The following is a 12,633-nucleotide window of genomic DNA, read 5'->3' on the forward strand; positions in this document are numbered from 1 at the left end:
GAGGCAAAACTAACCTCAGCAGACCCCAACACAGCTCTTAAAGTAAAGTTTAACTTGCTGTGAAGTGCACCAAGACAAAACAAGCACAAGCAATGGCCAAACATGGGAATGGGATGGACTCTGGGTGTATAATTTGATTTTGATTTTTACCCCCCGGTTCAGTGTTTTGATGTGTTTTGCATTTTTTAAAGTACAGGACTTCCTATAACCCTGCTGCAGAGAAGTGCAGCAGCACCTCTTGCTTAGTGAAACAAAGCTTGAGTAAAACGTGTGCAACTCTTCAGTTTTAAATGCTGTGTTGTCATGGGATTTGCCATTTACTTGGGCTGGGCAGGAGTATCTCTGCTGATGCTTTGTGTTGGCTGGTGTGATGCCTCCACGTGCTCGAAGTAGTTGGTCCACTACATCTTGCAACCATCTATAAACTTGCTTCCAGCTCCTCAGCAGTTTTGTACATGCATCTGGTAACTATAGATTTACCTGGGCCCCTCACTCCAAGAGAGACATTGAGGTGCTGGAGCGGGGCCAGAGAAGGGCACTGGAGCTGGTGCAGGGCCTGGAGCACAAGTGGGATGGGGAAGGGCTGAGGGACCTGGGGGGTTCAGTGTGGAGAAGAGAAGGCTCAGGGGGGACCTGATGGCTCCCTCCAAGTGCCTGAGAGGAGGATGGAGCCAGGAGGGGTTGGGCTCTGCTCCCAAGGAACAAGGGATGGGACAAGAGGAAACGGCCTCAAGCTGCCCCAGGGCAGGTTTAGATGGAGCTGAGGAACAATTCCTGCCCCAGAGGGTGCTCAGGCATTGGAACAGGCTGCCCAGGGCAGGGCTGCAGTCACCGTCCCTGCAAATGTTCACACAGCGTGGAGATGAGGCCTCAGTGCCATGGGGCAGTGGTGGCCTTGGCAGTGCTGGGAATGGTTGGACTGGATGAGCTTGAAGGGCTTTTCCAGCCAGTTCTGTGATTCTGTCAAAGGTAAAATAGCAAAGCAAGTGCAATGTAGAAAAATAAACTGCTTTAGAAATCACCTTACAGAAACACACCAGCTCACAGCTGACTCTATTGGACAGCAAACCGCGTATCACAGCTCTGTAGATGTAACTGTTCAAACCAGTTTCTCACTTACTACTTTCAATGACAAGTTTACTTTTGGTTCTTTTAAGATACCTCTCATCACTGCAGCCCAGTGATAATCAGAGGCCTTGATTAAAAACCAACCTACTGCTTAACCACACAGTGATACTGCTGCAGGCACTGCAGTAACACAGGTTAAGAAGTACTTCTTTATTCACTCCCCATAGTTAAGACTTCTTTAAGACAACCAAACTCAAACCCCCTTCTTCCCTGAATATATCTGTGCACTGCATACTTGTGCACGTTTTAGCGTCTCAACAAAGAAATGTTCATGTGTTTATGTCCTTAGGCCATTTGAAGCAGAGAACTTTTCCAGTAGAAAGGAGAGAAACTTCATAACAAAATCTATAAAGTTTTTTTTTGGTACTACTTTAGGAGAGAGCCAGTGGCCCACTGAGCTTTTTAAAACATGGTTTGAAGTCAGCATTAGTTGCATTAAGTGTCTGGGAGTTGCATGAGGGGAAAATTCCATAGTTCTTTCCAGATCCATGAACTGGGCTTTTTGCTGGTGGTTTTTCTCCCTTCTCCCCCTGTTTTTTCTTGCTTAAGGCTGTGTGTACATTCCAGTGTCATTTAGGCTGGGCAGGAGTATCTCTGTTGTTGATACTTTGTACTGGCTGGTGTGATGCCTCCACATACTTGAAATAGTTGGTTCACCACGTCGTGCAGCCCTCTGTAAAGTGGTTTAGTGATTGTTTTAGTGCCTTCTAGTTGCTGTGTCCTTGCTGGTCTGTTTTGGGGTGGTTGTAAGAAAAAATGAGGAAGCATCACATAGACAACCCTAAAGGAAGCACTTTGTCCATTTTCAGTCAGGCTGGGTTTTGTTGCATTCCAAATGCAGCGTGATGCTATGGTACCTCCTTCTCTCCACGAGCTGTGTCTGAGTTCCAAGTCCTCTCAGAGCCGTGTGGGCTCTTTTCTGCACAGCTGCTCTCTGAAGAGCACTTTGAATGTACCAAGCAAAGCTGGTGTTTTGGATTTGTTTATTCTGAAGGACTTGTTCCTAAAGTCATGGGTTTCTTGAGCAGCAGCTTCATGAAAATATTTAGGTTAGATGCAAATTATAGCAGCCTTAAACCTTATTTCGAGTGTTTTCTGCAAAGTTATCTTATTCCTCCCATCCCCACTGAAACAGAGAATAACTCCCCCATAGGGACCGTCATGCCTGAAACCACAGAGCTGTTTGCACAGAGAGAGGGCCTCTGGTAGCATCAAGGGGGGGGACATCTCTCCAGCTCCAACAGAGAGCAGTTGGTACAGCGGATGTGATGGTTTCTGGGTTGGCAAAAGGAGAAATGATCTTCCAGCAGTTGCAAGACCGGTGTCTGCAGGGGAAGAAAGAAACTTCCACTGTGGTCTGCCAGGAGGGCTTTCTCCATAAGACAGCCACTTCTACTTAGCAATGGGAATGCTTACAAGAAAGGCTTAGCTACTAATAGCTGGGAAGGAAGCTGGGTTATGAATTTAAGGCACATTAGTGCCTCTGGACGTGGTATTGTTTGTGCTGCAAATAAAACAGCTCCTTCTGCTTAGCATTTAGTGCAGCATTTGGTGGCCACAGAGTAGCAGAACTACCATGACATCTAAGTTCCTCAGTAGCTACCAGCCAGTGTTGGAGATTGGGTGTTCTCTCTGAACCCCTCATCCAGATCCAGCTGCTCATCCTTTCCTTGTCCTTTTGTGCTGGCGCCAGTAGGAAGCTGAATTGGAGCAGATCTGACTAAAGGAGTTATTTATGCTGCTCTTTATTATAGGTGTGAGGAGAGGGAGGATCAGGCATGAGGGGATGGAATGGTCCCTCTTGGCAGTGTAGATCGATGCTAGACTAGATCTTGGATCTGCAGTTGATGGTTACGAGTTCTCTCAACCCACATTTAATGGGTTGCTTTTCTTCACAGGAAAAGCTTGCATAAAACTATTTGGTGCTTGTGGTAGCTCCAGGGCTTACAAATTTTAATGCCTTGTGAAAATTCCATTGAAAATCATTGAGTTAATGGAATTTTCTGAGGTTTCTCAGATGTTAATCTAGGTGTAATACAGGACCTCCAGGTACTGTGTGAGAGTTTTGTGATGTCCACAACAAGGGCTTTATGTGGGAAACAGCATCTGTCACTAGGATATGCATTTGTTTCTTACTGTCTCATGACTTCTGGAATGCTTGAATTTCTCCAAGCTCATAAATTTCCCTAAAACAGTGCAATAAATGGACTTTTTACATATGGACTTGTCTTCAGTGTTTGTTTAATCTTCATAAAATAATAAACCGTGTGTTTTTAAACATTTGTAACTCCATTGACATTGCCATCTTCATCTTTTAAATTGCTTTTCAGCCTTGGTTTTTGGTGAGCTGCCTGTGCCTCTCCTCTCTCTTACAGAAGAGTTGTACTGATTGAGGTCCTCTTTAGTTGTGGCAAACTGAGCTTTGACCTGGAGAAGCAAACAAATCTACTGTTAAAAATACAATCTTTGGGATCTGTCCCAGTTATAAAATTCCTCTTTCAGCAGGGCATTATCTGACCGTGTACCAGTGCCAATTCCTGCAAATGTTGCTCAACATATGAAGAGCTTATCTGTTGTTTAAACAAATGTAATAGCATTATAAATAAAACTTCTTCTGTAGGGTGAGTTGTCTTCTTGCGTGCTGGGATTAAGTTCCACAAAGGAGAAAAGCCACATAGTGGTTCTGTCTCCCTTCATGTCCCTTAAGTTATTTAATATGATCCAGATCTCCTTCAAGTACAGCAGTTTTTCCTCTCTCCAGATATTAAAAGGTATTGGGAAATTAATAAGCATCCTTTTGCCTTGCCTGTGGCGTGGTATAGGAGGCTGCAGGTATGGTTGTTCTCAAAACAAGTGTGTTTTGGCTTCTAGTGGTGACTTTCTAGTTTGAGACTGGCAACTCCTATTAGAAATCTGTGTCTTATCCTCGAATCATATGGTTTGGAAAAGATCTTTAAGATCAACAAGTCCAGCCATTGCCCAGCACTGCCAAGGCCACCACTAACCCATGGCACTGAGGGTCCTGTCTATGCAGTGTGGAGCACAGTTCCCTTTGGCTTGGTTGGTTCATGTTGTCCCTGTTACAACTAAAGACAGCAGCTAGGTTTTCTTTTGGAGTTGAGCCTCTGTGTGCTGCAAACTAGATGTAGCTGGGTGTTTAATTATACAGAAATGATGTTTAATGGTGATGTTTCCCTTTTTGATGACGTTAGAGCAAGAGAGTAGTGTTCAAACGTGTTGAATAAACGTGACTAAACCAGCTGCATGGCTGTGATAATAACCACCATGCTATGATGGCAACCAGCTAAAGGGAGAGGGAACCTGAGTTTTGTTTCTGCGCTGTATAAATATCCTGACACATCTCAGCCAGCTCTCAATGTGTGTGTATTATTTTGGGCCACCTTGCTCCGGCTCCTTGCTCTCCCCCTTGTCACAGCACAGGACTGCTTGGATACTGTTGCTACTGTGGTGATCCTGGTCTGCCCAGTGTGGAAAGAGCGAGCTAATAACTCTGTCTGTTAATGCTCAGCCTCTGACTTCACCTGTTTCCCTTCTGAGCTTTTATATGAGCACTTTTTCCTCCAGTTCTTTACAGTAATCCAGATGCTCGTGTTCTTTTCCTCCTACACAGCAGATGGAGATGGCATAAGGCCTTTGATGACAGCTTCCTTCTTGCTACATAAGTTTTATGAGCTGGCAAGTTTGTTAGTTGGAGGGGGTAGAGCCCCTAAGCCTTGTCCAGCAGGTGATGCTTCACTACCCCTCCCATAATTATAGATATAAATTAGTTTTTATATATATATATTAGTTTAATCTTTGAGGTAGGCTTTGCCACATGGTTATAGGAGAGGGAAAGGCAGAGCCCTCATGTGACTGTTGTGATGAATCGTAGAATGGTTTGGGTTGGAAAGGACCTTAAGATCATCCAGTTCCAACCCTGCTACCATGGGCAGGGACACCTCCCACTAAACCACCAAAGACTCCATCTTGGCCTTGAATACTGTCAGGGATGGAGCATTTATCGCTTCTGTGGGCCCCCTGTGCCAGTGCCTCACCACCCTCACAGTAAAGAGCTTCTTCCTTATATCTAACCTGAGCTTCCCCTGTTTCAATTTGAACCCATCACCCCTTGTCCTGTCACTACAGTCCCTGATGAAGAGTCTCTCTCCAGCATCCTTGTAGCCCCCTTCAGACACTGGAAGCTGCTCTGAGGTCTCCACGCAGCTTCTCTTCTCCAGGCTGAACAGCCCCAACTTTCTCATCCTGTCTCCATATGGGAAGTGCTTCAACCCCTGATCATCCTTGTGGCCTCCTCTGGACTTGCTCCAACATCTTCACATCCTTCTAAAATGAATGCGTTTCATTTTAGCCAAGAAACCTATTCTGAATTCACGTTTGTTACCTGAACTTGTAAGAAAGCAACTCAGAGGTGTTTTTGCTGGGTTGAAGAGTTGGACTTCTCTTGTTTTGTTGTTCTAGGCTTGTAGCTCACATGAAAAATACTTGTTAAAAGTTGGCGTGAGTTGGATGGTCATCTTCCACGCTCTTAAGTATGTTTGCAGGCCTCTCTTCGTTCCAGTCTCGCCTGTCTAGTAAAGAACAGTGTTTGGCTTTCAAAACCGTTTTACTGTTCATCATTAACCTTAGTGAAAAGTTCTTCTCCCACTGAGGTGAATGAGCCCATTTTTTCCACGTTGCTGGGGACTGGAGCCTACGTCAATTCATCTGGTTTACATTGATTTCACAATTTGGCTTTGATTTTGCAATGCGGAGCTGCATTTCACAACCACAAGGGTTTGGAGGCGGATTTTGATGGGTCCTGTAAAACGGCAATGTAGAAAACCTCTAATAAGAGAGGAGAACCTTAGTCTCTGCCCAGAGATGTAGGTAGTTGCATGAGAATCATAGAATCATAGGGTTGGAAAGGACCTTAAGATCATCCAGTTCCAATATTACTGAGCTGCATGTATGATATGTCTTATTGGAGATTCAAATACACTGTGGCTGTTCCTTAAGTGACTTCTGGCTTCTTGTTTTTTTCTTTTAGGAATATCTTGGTGGATAAGCCCAATGATCAATCCTCAAGATGGTCTTCAGAAAGCAATTACCCTCCCCAGGTAAGCATCTGAATCTCTGCAACTCTGTAGTCGTTGTACAGCTTGATCTAGACTGGAATTCTCATTAGGCTGCTCCTATTTATATTGACAGCCTTTAGGGGCTACCTTCTCTCTCTCAAATACAGGTTGTTGCTACATGAGGTATTTACATTTCCAGCTATTTATTTGGAATCTTTCACCAAATACTTGGGTTTTGGGAGGGACATTTCATGTTTCATCCTTGACAATAGCAGTCATGCTGGAAATTGTCTACCTTATGGTTGGATTAAGCTGCTAATGAGGCGTGTGGGTCCCCCTTTGTCAGTGCTGCTGGAAGCTGCTGGAGATTCCTGGCCTTCAGTCCTGGATCTAAAGAGCTTGTGTTTGTTTCTCCTAATAGCACATTTAGAAATGTAGACTCTGTTTAAAGAGATTTGAATGTCGCCTCTTCTGTTCATTGAAGTAAGATTTGTATTGATTTTTAGCCTCTAATTTGCTTTGCCACTATTAATTAGATTATCCAGAAAAAATGATTATCCTTTTACTTATTTTTTTTCCCTCCAGTAGATGTGTTATCATTCTCTTTATGCTAGTTCTGTACTTTATTCCTCTGGTGCTGTTTGGGAATCCCAGACTGGACTGGGTTGGAAGGGACCTTAAAGCTCACTCAGTTCCATCCCCCTGCCATGGGCAGGGACACCTTCCACTGGAGCAGCTTGCTGCAAGCCTCGTCCAGCCTGGCCTTGAATGCTGCTTATTCTAGATACTTATGTTTGAAACACTGATGCAAAGTATTTATCCCTCTCATGCAAAGTTCTTTTGCTTAACTGCTTACTTAATCCAGGTATTCCTCGTGAGTCAAGTCTCACAGAGTATCTGTGTAGGTAAATCTTACTGCTTTGTTTTGAAAGTGTATTAAGAATCTATAGTCTGGACTGGTGGCTTCCTTATAGCAGCAGCTCGTGTCATCTAGCTGCAAAGCTTTTGTCTTGATGTTCCTGATGAGGTTTCTATACTGTTGTGTCTCTAAAAGTGAGGTTTTCTTAGGAGGAGATGGAAAACTCCCCTATTGGTTCCATTTACATGTTTCATAAACCTACTTGTGGAGGCTTAATTTTGATCCTCTGTGCATCTACTGCTGTTTTAATTTGATTTATATATATATTTTTTGATAAACAGCATAGGAATTTAATCCATAACCTTGAGCAGTTTTGGCCTATCTAGGAACTATTGACTGGAGTGTAATAGGCATTGAGCATATACTGTATCCCAGTCTGTGCCATCCTTTACTCCTTTCATGCAGGAAGCACATGTTTTCCTTAGGGCTTTCTTGTTCACAAAGCAAGGTTGGCTTGTGGCACAGCTTTTGAGTGGGTTCTTCATCTGAGGTGCTTTTAGTTGTGGCTCAAAGTTGCTCTTTGATTTTTCTAAGCCATCCTGAATATTTTGTGCTTTTAAAAACCTGATTCTAGCATGGGAATTCATCTCTTGTAACTGGGTGCTTTAGAATATTCCCAGTCTATGCTTAAAGCTCACAAGCAGTGATACAAGTTACAGTCAGACATGTAGATGAATCAGGGAGCGATTAGAGTGGTGGACTCCTGTACAAACCACGTGAGCTTGTTAGAGATGTCTTCCAACAGGTTTCACAGAATCATAGAATGGGTTGGAAAGGACCTTAAGATCATCCAGTTCCAATCCCCTGCCATGGGTAGGAACACCTCATGCTAGACTGTGTTGCCAAAGGCTTTGTCCAGCCTGGCCTTGAACACTGCCAGGGATGGAGCATTTACCACTTCTTTGGGCAGCCTACTGCAGTTCCTGATGAAGAGTCCCTCTTCAGACACTGGAAGCTGCTCTGAGGTCTCCACGCAGCCTTCTCTTCTCCAGCCTGAACAGCCCCAACTTCCTCAGCCTGTCTCCATACAGGAGGTGCTCCAGCCCCTGATCATCCTTGTGGCCTCCTCTGGACTTGTTCCAACAGCTCCATGTCCTTATGTTGAAGACACCAGAACTGCATACACTGCTTCAAGTGGGGTCTCATGAGAGCAGAGCAGAGTGTATGTGTATTGGTCATAGCCTGAATGAAGATGCTTTTGCAGAGCTATTGAGTCCAACCCTTGAGAAATGGGCACTGCGCCACATACTGAGCAAGTCATTGAAACCAAGCTTTAGTGTAGAGATGAATTAACATTATCATATGTATCTACCTGTGTATCTCAGATCAACCTACATATGTATATGTGTGTATGTGAGGTGTCCAGATTTGAGGTCCTTTCATCAGACTTGCAAAATGTTCCTCTTTGTAATGGTGACTGAGATTTTGCAAGACAATAGTTGAGTTTTATTAAGTGTTAAAAGACAAAGCCAACAGAAAACCTGCCTGCCTGAGTGGAAAATGCTGAATTCCTCCTGCCTCAGCCTCTGTCTCCAGCAGTGAGAATATGAAGTGCTGTGTCGTTGCTCATGAATTCAGCAAACCCAGTCCTGAGCTCTGAGTGTGATGGTGTATTTGCAGTGTCTCCAATGTGTACTTCAGCTCATTCTTGTGCTTCTAACCTGAGAGTTTAATTATTCATGTAAAGCATTTCTTTACAGTGTAAACTTCTCTGTTGAAAAGTTAACTGAAAGAGGGATCAGGGAGTTGCAGTTTATAAAGTGTGGTGTGCAGAGAATGCAGTTGTTTTTAATGTGTACAGAGTTCCAAACTGTGTTGCCTCACAGTTCACAAAAGAACTTCAGTTTTGGGTGCATTTTGCTCAAAGCAGCGAGTGTTTGCACCTTGACCATTGAAAAACTGCCACATTTTAATGTAGGTTAAACTTTATGCAGGTTTTCTGCTTCCTCATTCTTGCAGATGCTGATGTTCTTAAAGTGGATTCTTAGCTTGGGAATCTTTGGTTGAAATAGTGGGGATTGAATTGTAATTGAACTGCTGAGTGCGCCCTCAGCAAGTTTGCCGATGACACTGAGCTGTGTGGTTCTGTTGATCCGCTGGAGGGAAGGAATGCCATCCAGAGGGACCTCGACACGCTTGTGAGGTGGGCTGATGCCAACCTCATGAGGTTTAACCATGCCAAGTGCAAGGTCCTACACCTGGGTCGGAGCAATCCCAGGCACAGCTACAGGTTGGGCAGAGAAGAGATTCAGAGCAGCCCAAGGAGAAGGACTTGGGGGTGCTGGTCCATCAGAAAATGAACATGAGCCGGCTTCAGTGTGCGCTCGCAGCCCAGAAAGCAACCGTATCCTGGGCCGCATCCAAAGGAGCGTGACCAGCAGGTCGAAGGAGGTGATCCTGCTCCTCTGCTCTGCTCTCGTGAGACCTCACCTGGAGCATTGTGTGCAGTTCTGGTGTCCTCAACATAAAAAGGACATGGAACTGTTGGAACAAGTCCAGAGGAGGCCACGAGGATGATCAGGGGACTGGAGCACCTCCTGTATGAAGACAGGCTGAGGAAGTTGGGGCTGTTCAGGCTGGAGAAGAGAAGGCTGCGTGGAGACCTCCGAGCAGCCTTCCAGTATCTGAAGGGGGCCTATAGGGATGGTGGGGAGGGACTCTTCATTAGGGACTGTAGTGACAGGACAAGGGGTGATGGGTTCAAACTGAAACAGAGGAAGTTTAGATTGGCTATAAGGAGGAAATTCTTTCCTGTGAGGGTGGTGAGGCACTGGAATGGGTTGCCCAGGGAGGTTGTGAATGCTCCATCCCTGGTGGTGTTCAAGGGCAGGTTGGGCAAAGCATTGGGTGATATGGTTTAGTGTGAGGTGTCCCTGCCCATGGCAGGGGTTTGGAAGTGGATGATCTTAAGGCCCTTTCCAGCCCTAACTATTCTATGGTTCTATGTAAGTGTGGTTGAGAAGTTGGGAAATGAGTTGCTTTGTTAGAGGTTGGCTACATCCAGGGGTCTGATCTGTGCACGTAACTTTTACTCCCCAGAGTAAACATGTTTTTTTCTATGGAACACGGCGGTTCAAAGTGTTTTATAGTTCGGGTGTTGGCATCAGAACTGTTCACTTTTGTGGTGACACAAAACAAGTGGGTGGCTTTAACAGTCCAGGACAGGAAGTGAACTAAAACTTGGGCTAATAAAGTGCTCCTTGTTCCCAGCTGTGTTGGCTGACCTGTGGGCTAAGACACAACACGAGGACTAGTGTCAGTGGTGTTCACTGGAACCTTTGCAGCCATCGTTGCTGCTGTTTGACCCATCAGTGTCTCACCTTCGTGGAAGGGTTGAGTAATTCCCTGCTGAGGGGTAGGTGCTGTGCTGGCTTAGAGGTAAAAATACTAGGTTGATGAGAAAGTGAACAAGAGCCGGCTTCAGTGTGAGCTCGCAGCCCAGATACAGACCATGTGTTGGGCTGCATCAAAAGGAGCGTGACCAGCAGGTCATGGAGGTGCTCCTGCCCCTCTACTCTGCTCTGTGAAACCCCACTTGTAGCACTGTGTACAGTTCTGGTGTCCTCAACATAAAGAGGACATGGAACTGTTGGAACAAGTCCAGAGGAGGCCATGAGGATGGTAAGAAGGCTGTGTGGAGACCTCAGAGCAGCTTCCAGTGTCTGAAGGGGGCTACAAGGATGCTGGAAAGAGACTCTTCATCAGGGCCTGTAGCAATAGGACAAGGGGTGATGGGTTCGAACTGAAACAGGGGAAGTTCAGGTTAGATAAAAGGAACAAGTTCTTTACTGTGAGAGTGCTGAAGCCCTGGAAGAGGTTGCCCAGGGAAATGGTAAATGCTCCATCCCTGTTGGTGTTCAAGGCCAGGTTGGACAGAGCCTTGGGTGACATGGTTTAGTGTGAGGTGTCCATGCCCATGGTAGGGGGTTGGAACTGGATGATCTTAAGGTCCTTTCCAACCCATCCTATGGTAAGTGAGTCCCTGAACGTTGATTTATTCCCTTCCTGAGTGAAACCTTCCAGGCACCTTGTCTTTTAGAGCATTCCCTTGCTGGGATGAGCACAAATCAGAAGGACATAGGAAAGAATCTGAGAATGTGTTCAGTAGCTCAACAAAGGCACATGCTTGGCAGTAAATGTGGCAGAGTCCCTATTAAACCCCTTTGAAAAGGGAAGGGAACTGAAAGTGGAAGTCTGGCCACTTGAAATGCTGCCATGTGACTATATTTAGCAAAGGGTTTCCCTAACTTTATGGGTATGGGAGAGTTAAATAATTCCTGTGGCCCTGAAAGCCACCAGTTGGTTATGAATGAGTGCCAGGGATAAGAAAAAGAGATGACAGCTGCTTTTCTGTTTATTAAACTAGATATCTTTCTCCAGTCAAAAATAGAATGACCCAGAAACTATATATTTAATAACAAACCTGTTATGTAGTAACCTATTCAGGCAGAAGAGGGCTGATGGGTCTATTTATAAACTAGTTCTAGGCTTACATAGGAAGTGTGAAGCTGGTAACGCTGCAGACCTGTCATAAATGCTTATCCTGGTGGCTCCAGTGATGGTCTGACTTGGAAGACTGAACACAGAACAGCACTGAACTTCCCTGGGTGGCTTGATTAATACTGTGGTGAACAAAAGGGGCTTCATTACAAAGGCAGCGGGTAGGTTTGTGCAGCAGCCCCAGTTATTTTGTTGGTTTGTGGTTTTATCTTTACATTCAACACAAGTTTCACTCCTCCCTAATTAATTATGTGAGCAGAACAGAGAATGAATAGAATTCAGTGTGACTTTAATTGCACTTGCAGCTTGCAAGGTGCAGTTTGAAGTCTGAACCAGTCTGTTTGATGTGGAGATGTAAGTTCTGCCCAGTTGAAGAGCGTATGTCTAAAGTTAGTGGCACTGTTCAAACAACTGGTTTCAGTTCTGCATCTGAGAAGACCAGTTTTCCTTCTCTTGATTTACATCCTGCTGTGTCAATGGTATCAGGAACTAATTTAAAGTCCATTAATAAAACTTACACTCTGTTGTGTGATGCAGAAGCACTGCACATGGTTGTCATCAAATAGTAGCACATACTAGAGCTTCATATGAGCTTGCAGTTGGCTGCAGCTGCCTGTGTGACAGGGCTGGATTTGCTTGTTGGTGTTGGGGTGTGTACCCTAACAAGCTGTTAAGGTGCCATACATGACTTGCTCTGCTCTTTGGGCACCTTCACTTCCCAATGTGTTTAATCATAAAGCAGAAGTTTTACTCTCCTAATGTTTTGTAGCATCTTTGTAAGTGTTGTAATTTGCGGCTGAGGTTTTAGTGCAGTTACTCCCATTCGTGTCTGTGCCAGGCTTCTAATGAGCAAACACTTCAGCTGATAAGTCTGGGTTTTTAGAATGCTTCATGACTACTGGGCAATGAAACATACTGATGTTGCTTATAGAAATAGGATGGAAGAGTGTCAAATAGCTTGGGGTATGTCTGAAATATCTAGACTTGTTCTCTCCAGGTTGAGTAAATCAC

General features: G+C 44.8%; 1 protein-coding gene across 2 annotated transcripts in view; it reads left to right on the forward strand.

The window, feature by feature from the left end:
• Nucleotides 1-12,633, forward strand: part of MKLN1 (muskelin 1) — a 110,450-nt gene that overhangs the window by 11,593 nt on the left and 86,224 nt on the right. Inside the window, exons 1-2 of one of the 2 annotated variants that reach the window (XM_057425543.1) lie at nucleotides 5,935-6,094; nucleotides 6,176-6,245. In XM_057425543.1, the coding sequence (XP_057281526.1) occupies nucleotides 6,093-6,094; nucleotides 6,176-6,245 (72 nt within the window). In that variant the 5' untranslated portion in view covers nucleotides 5,935-6,092. Of the gene's footprint in view, nucleotides 1-5,934; nucleotides 6,095-6,175; nucleotides 6,246-12,633 lie in introns of those variants that run through there. The other variant, XM_057425542.1, reaches the window with a different exon arrangement.

Source organism: Pezoporus wallicus, unplaced genomic scaffold (assembly GCF_028554395.1).
Source record: "Pezoporus wallicus isolate ANWC-B61680 ecotype Strahan unplaced genomic scaffold, APGP_CSIRO_Pwel_v1 contig_4722, whole genome shotgun sequence".
NCBI lineage: Eukaryota > Metazoa > Chordata > Aves > Psittaciformes > Psittacidae > Pezoporus > Pezoporus wallicus.